The sequence below is a fragment of the Eulemur rufifrons genome, chromosome 2 (genome assembly GCF_041146395.1).
Source record: "Eulemur rufifrons isolate Redbay chromosome 2, OSU_ERuf_1, whole genome shotgun sequence".
Taxonomy (NCBI): domain Eukaryota; kingdom Metazoa; phylum Chordata; class Mammalia; order Primates; family Lemuridae; genus Eulemur; species Eulemur rufifrons.
The window spans coordinates 127,232,414-127,239,256 of record NC_090984.1 but is presented as its reverse complement, the minus strand read 5'-3'; the positions used below and the strand labels follow the sequence as shown (position 1 = coordinate 127,239,256).

Here is a 6,843-nt window from a genome sequence, read left to right as displayed (position 1 = left end):
GCCCTTTATCCAAGAGCTGCCTCACCCTCCCCCCTCTGCTCCTCCTGACTGCCCTCTCCTATGTTCTCCTCCTTCCTATGGAGAGCAAAATCATTCCTTGTTTTTATTGTCATACCCATTGTTATCAAGGAGAAAGAAGTGTCGTGTATTGAACAAGGATTTGTGTCTAACCCACATGGGATTCACAAAAGATTTCTTCCATACATTAGTCTTCATCATGGGAGATATTTGTGGAAAATGATGCACAACATCCATCTTATGAAGAAATTTCCATTCTGAGTTAGTTCCATGTGTACCTTTAGACACAGATGTGTCCTCATTGCAAGTAGGAAACAGCTAACTATGTGACAGGCTTTGCCACCTTGTACAGTCCCTGCCTATGAAATAGCTACAGGGTCAGACAGGAAGGTGCTAACACCACAGGGCACATCAGGGAGTGTGGAGGAAGGGACAGGCCCATCAGGACAGGTGTGACCGCTGCTCCTTTAGAGTAACTTTGTTGATTTTAGTTGTTTATAGCATTTTAATTCAAAATTCCTACAGCACTAAAACACACTTGATTTATGTAAAGCCCAAGAGAGCTGCAAAGCTCAGGAGTTGGTGAGCACATGTCATGGTGCAGGACGCGGTGGGTGCCCCTGAGGTGGCCACAGGTGAAGGGTCACTCAGCATGAGGGTGAGGAATATGGACATTATGGCAAAGAAGGCAGGTGTCCTCCTGGGGAAGACAGGAGGTGGAGACTCTGTTGGCTGAGTCTGCAAGGGCTTGGGCAGGGGCACCAGGGTCTGTCCTAGAGAAGTGGCATCTGATGAAAGGATCTGATGTTGGGCGATTCTGGAACAAAGTGAGGAGCACAGAAATCAGCTGAGGGGGCTCCCCTGAGGCCTTGAAAGAGGTTGCTTTATGAATGCGACATCATGACATGTGGATCAGAGGAGCAGAGAGCCACACTGTGGAGCAGCCACCACCCCGGACCTGTTAGATGCGATCATGTGTGTGCAGAGGCAGGACGGCTGACACAGGGCAGGAGCGGATGGCGTGGATGGGCGTGGCCGCACGTGTGTATCGTGGGAAAGTGTGATCCGTGCAGGGACAACTCAAGTCAGCGCGGATCCTCTCTTCACAATATCGCAGCTTTGAATGTTCATATCTACAGTTAGCAACATGCTTATTTTCTTAGTTTATTCGCTAAAGGCAACAGTATATGTTTCAAATAATTCGTGATTATTTTATATTTCCTGATATTTATAGGTTTTTCTTTCAATAAATTCTCTAATCTGTGGCTGGGAGCCTGTTAAAATATGGCCCTATCAGAGCATAGCAACCAAATCTACAAGAGAAAAATGTTTCCCAGTTGCTGATTGCCAGGAGTCAGCGATTTCAGTAAGATGCGTGTGGTGACAGCGTGTGGAGCCACGAGATCACGTTTGCAGTCACCTACCGTGAGATGCTTCATTCTCTCCCAGTGAAACACAGCAAGTGGGGATGGCCACAGCAGACGCAGCTGGGTTAGTCTCCTCTGTTCTAAACTGCTCTTGCATAATGGGTTTCTCATTTGAAGAGTCTATTTTAACTCACATCAGCCTGTATTTACTATTTTAAGGAGATGATACATGGGGTCCTGTTTTGTCATACCTACGAGTAAGTCATAGTGAAATGATTTAATTTTAACTTACTACTCAGTGGGCCAGAGCATCCAAGCCCTCAGTAGAATATTTTGGAACAATATGTGCTGTCACCGTGGTGATTTAGGCAAGGAAATCCTTACAGTGTTTAGGATGAGGTGTTCCTCCTTGTCCGTATTATATATGGCAAAAACCATAATGGTATAGGGAGACTTTGTCAAAACTTTTTATGGGATTTCTAGCTTCAATAATAATCTGTGCTTCAGTATTAAGGATATGCAATATTGTCAAGGAGTGAATTTCTGCTCTAAGATACTTACAGCTTTTGTTGAAGAGGACAAAAAGCCAGACAACACCCTGTTATATTTACCATATATTATTTTAGTATATTTTGGATTTCTAATTGGGTCACTCACAGACTGCTCTCTGTTCTATTGCACAGTATAACTAGAGTTAATAAAGTTAATAATAATGTAGATTTCAAAATAGCTGAAACATAGAATTTTAAATATTCTCACTATAATGAAATAACAAATATTTGCAGTGATGGACATGCTAATTATGCTGATTCGATCATTCCACAATGTATACAAGTATTGACATCCTGTTGCTTCTCTTCAATATATATAATTATTGTCAATCAAAAATAAATAAAATTTGACCCAAGTGCCCAACAATACATGAGTGGAGTAATAAAATGTGGCATCTGTATACCATGCAGTTCTACTCAGCCACAAAATGCAATGGTGATCTAGCACCTCTTGTATTAACCTGGATAGAGCTGGAGTCTGTTCTACTAGGTGAGGTATCACAAGAATGGAGAAACAAGCACCACATGTGCTCCCCATCAAATCTGTGCTGACTGATCAACAGTGCAGTGTTCACATGGTAGTAATACTCAATGGGTGCCCGACAGGTGGAGATGTGGGCGGTGAACTTACAACTAATGCATGTTGAGCCCACTGTGTGGGGGGAGGGCACTCCTATAGTCCTGCCTCGGGGAAGGGGGGGCAAAGGCATTATATGTAACCAAAAAATTTGTACCCCATAATATTGTGAAATAAAAAAGAAACAATAAAAATGATAAATATTTTGGATGAGGAATACGATAATTTTCTTAATTTGATCAATATGCAAGGTATGCATATATCAAAACACATGTTAAATATATGCATTGTTTTTCAATTAAAATAAAATAAAATGTTTAAACGTAATGGTACAAGAAAAACCACCCAGGTATATTTCCTTTTATGCAAATTGTATAATCTTCTGTATTTTTTATTTAATTTTTCACGTATCATTTTAAATTTCATAATATTGCGGGGGTACAAATCTTTAGGGTACATAAATTTCCTTCCTCCCACCCGAGTCAGAGCTTCAAGCCTGTCCATCCTCCAGATCCCAAAGGCAATCACAGCAACAACAAAAATAAGTAAATGGGACCTGATCAAATTAAAGAGCTTCTGCACAGCAAGAACACTATCAGGAGAGCGAACAGACAGCCTACAGAACGGGAGGAAAGATTCGCACGCCACACATTTTATATTCTTTAAGCCTTTTCTTCCGTGTCTATACGCAGATCATATGCAAAGTGGTCCTTGCTGTGAAAATGTACAGACCTTTCTAGAAGCTCCATGTGATCTCTCATGGCTTCTGGGCACCTTCAATGTTCAGTGACAGAAAGGATGGTGTGAATATTTCAGTTCTTTTTCTTTTCTTTTTTTTTTTTTATTTCAGGATACTATGAGGGTAGAAATGTTTTGGCTACATTTTATATCTTTGCCTCACCCAAGCGAGGATTACACTCATGGCCTTGCCATATACAATGCTCATCTTGTCCATGAGTTGTGAGTTTACCCCCCTCACCCCCTAATCCCTGGAAAATATTACTACCATGTGAGCACCATAGTGTTGATCAGTTAGTGCCAATTTCATGGCGAGTACATGTGGAGGCTGTTCCTCTGATCTTGTGATACCTCCCTGTGGATAATGGGCTCAAGCTGAATCCAGGAAAATAGAAGAGGTGCTAGGTTTCTTATAATTGAGTAATATTCCCCTGTATGCATATACCAAATTTGAATGATGCCCTCATGAATTGACGGACACTTGGGTTGTTTCCACATCCTTGCAATACTGAATTCTGCTGCCATAAACATTCGGGTGCAGATGTCTTTATTATAGAATATCTTTTGCTCTTTTGGGTAGATGCCTAATAGTGCTATTGGTGGATCTAATGGTATTTCCATTTTTAGCTCTTTGAGGTATCTCCAAATTCTTTTCCACAGAGGTTGCATCCATTTGCAGTCCCACCAGTGGTATAAAAGTTCTGCAAGTCCTGGTCTCTCTGCAGATTTCAGGTTTGTTCTTAGTCATATAACTTCCATTACCTGAAATATTAAATAAAATGTGCTAATGTATGGCTCATGCAGGTGTGTTGATGTGAACGATGATGATGTTGCTGTTATTTTTGTTGATGTAAAAAGAAGAAGAGCTGTTTTCTCAGCTGCCTCCTTCTCCCAGGTGAAGCGAAGCTTTACCCATAATAGCAAGGAATTGGAAAGAATGCCAACATTAACCAGCAGCTTAAAAACCAAGTCTTTTTTGCAAATGATGCATCAGGACACTACATCAATGACGGCAATGGCTGTGTCATGCTCACTGCGGTGTGGCCGCGTCCACAGTGTGTGCTGTGAGTACAATAGGCAAAAAGCACCTGCTACGTGATTGCACTGTTACAAATTCTAGAGAGTGAAAACTGAAGTAACATAAACTATGATAGCAGGTTCCTGGGTAAAGGGAGGGAGAGGGAAGGAGAAAGAAGGAGGAATTTTAGAAGGAGAAATGTCAACATTGAGGGAAATCGATTTCCTCCATATCGCAGACAGGGGACGGTGTGTCAGCATCTTTCACTTGTTCACTTCAACTGTGTTAAGGCCACTGAGTACCAACTATGCCTCATTAAAGTTAATATGAACAATTAATAGATGATTTGGTAGAGAAGGAGCAATGGACAAATAGATAATAAGGGAGATTTTAGGTTCAGTTATCTGCATTAATCCTGTGTGCCAGGCTTTCTATATAGTTTTCAGGAAAAAAAAAGCAGAGAGGCAAGAAACTGGCTTTATCTTGTTATGATAGAATTGGGGTTCTAGAATCCACCCTAGGCATGTCCAGGTTTGGTCTGCTGTGGGTTCCAAGGACAGGATCATCGCCCAGACAGTGACATTCCCAGATATGTGTCTCTGGACATATCACACAACTTCCATATGTGTCTAATCTTACTTTTACATCTGTAAAATACATGGAAACTTCACACCTACAGCACATGGTTTCTATGTGTCTGTAAATTAAATAAGTGAACACGAGCTATCAATCACAGTACAGTCACTCAGTTTTCTTCTGTTCTTGCCCTCCCTCAGCTGTCCCACCCCAGGGCTTGCTATATAGCAGGGGACATGCAAATAGGGCCCTCCCTCTGCTGATGAAAACCAGCCCAGCCCTCACCCTGCAGCTCTGGGACAGAAGCCCCAGCCCCGGCATTCCCAGGTGTCCCCATTCGGTGATCAGCACTGAACACAGACACTCACCATGGAGTCTGGGCTGCGCTGGGTTTTCCTTGTGGCTCTGTTACAAGGTAATTCATGGAGAACTAGAGATATTGGGTGTGGGAGTGGATGTGAATGAGAGAAACAGGGGTTTGTGTGGCAGTTTCTGACCAGGCTGTGTCTGTGTTTGCAGGTGTCCAGTGTGAGGTGCAGCTGGTGGAGTCTGGGGGAGGCTTGGCCCAGCCTGGGGGGTCCCTGAGACTCTCCTGTGCAGCCTCCGGATTCACCTTTGATGACTATGCCATGCACTGGGTCCGCCAGGCTCCAGGGAAGGGGCTGGAGTGGGTCGCATACATTAGTTATGATGGTGGTAGCACATACTACGCAGACGCCGTGAAGGGCCGATTCACCATCTCCAGAGACAACAGCAAGAACACGCTGTCTCTGCAAATGAACAGTCTGAGAGCCGAGGACACGGCCCTGTACTACTGTGCCAGAGACACAGTGAGGGGACATCAGTGTGAGCCCAGACACAAACCTCCTGCGGGGAAAGCGCGGGGCCGCCAGGGGGCGCCCAAGACACAAGGAGCAGAGTCAGCCCAGGGCAGGTGCAGGTGGAGGGTAAGGGCTGGTTTCCTCTCAGGGTCGGGGCTTCCTCTCCAGAAAACGGTTTCCTCTGGGGAACTTCTCTGAATTCACCATTCTGTGTTTCCCTCTGCAGTCTCTGAGTTGGATATGTTTGTGGTAAGGAGAGAAAAAATTGTCACCTGCACAAAAGGCAGAGAGTGTGTTCCAGTCACTTTCTCCTGTCCCCAAATTGACATTAATTATCAACACTTCTGAAGAAATCCAAAAATACATAAAATATTTTGTCTTGGCAACACAATGCAGCACAGCACACAGAGCTCAACGTTCCTTCTAGCCGGCAAGCAGCATAAAGTGCCTATTGGACATCAGGGGCAGACGGAGTCAGCGTTGTAAGCAAGAGAAGGAAGACCTAGCTCCTCGGTCGCATGTCATGAGTGGAAGGTTGTCACTCTGCAAGATCATCAGCTTATCCTGAAGGTCGTGGTACCACTGTGGCCTTCAAAATACCAGAAGCTTCACGGCTTTTATAAAAATGCTCACTTTGGCGTCCTCCACTGCAGTGGCCAGCAAGTGCTCCGAGCTCTGAATTGATGCTGTTAACTTTCTTGGCATTATATTTCTATAAACATGTTATTAATATATGTTCTAAATTGTAAAATATGGATATATCTTCATATATATAATCAGTAATAATTATGGTTTTCAGTACATTGTTGTATGCCATAAAATTAACCAACTTTGTCAACTGTCTCTCTGCCCATGGCTATTCTAAGAGTTTTGTCATCCATAGACAATCCGTGGCCCTGATGGGCAAATTTCATTTACCTTCCCCACCGGGAGCCTGGACTGGGACCCAAATGAGGAACGAGGTAAGGAGGCTCTCGATCGCTATCACAGACTCTGCTACAAGGCATACGGACAGTGGCTAAAAGGCCGACTAATCTGTCCAAGGTAGGTGAGACCATACAGGGGCCTAACGAGCCCCCAGCAGTGTTCCTGGAATGCCTTTTTGAAGCTTACCGCCTGTATACTCCCATAGACCCAGAGGCACCAGAAAATGACGTGCCATTAATATTGCCTTTGC

The 6,843-nt window shown here is 43.7% G+C and overlaps 1 gene segment (V, D, J or C); it reads left to right on the top strand.

Moving 5' to 3' along the window:
* Positions 1 to 5,214: 5,214 nt before the first annotated feature.
* Positions 5,215 to 5,672, top strand: LOC138397164 (immunoglobulin heavy variable 3-43D-like; the record flags this gene model as incomplete). The annotated part of the segment is given in 2 exon segments: positions 5,215 to 5,260; positions 5,365 to 5,672. Coding segments are annotated over 2 exon segments (354 nt in total), but the record flags the coding sequence as incomplete, so codon positions are not given.
* Positions 5,673 to 6,843: the final 1,171 nt, after the last annotated feature.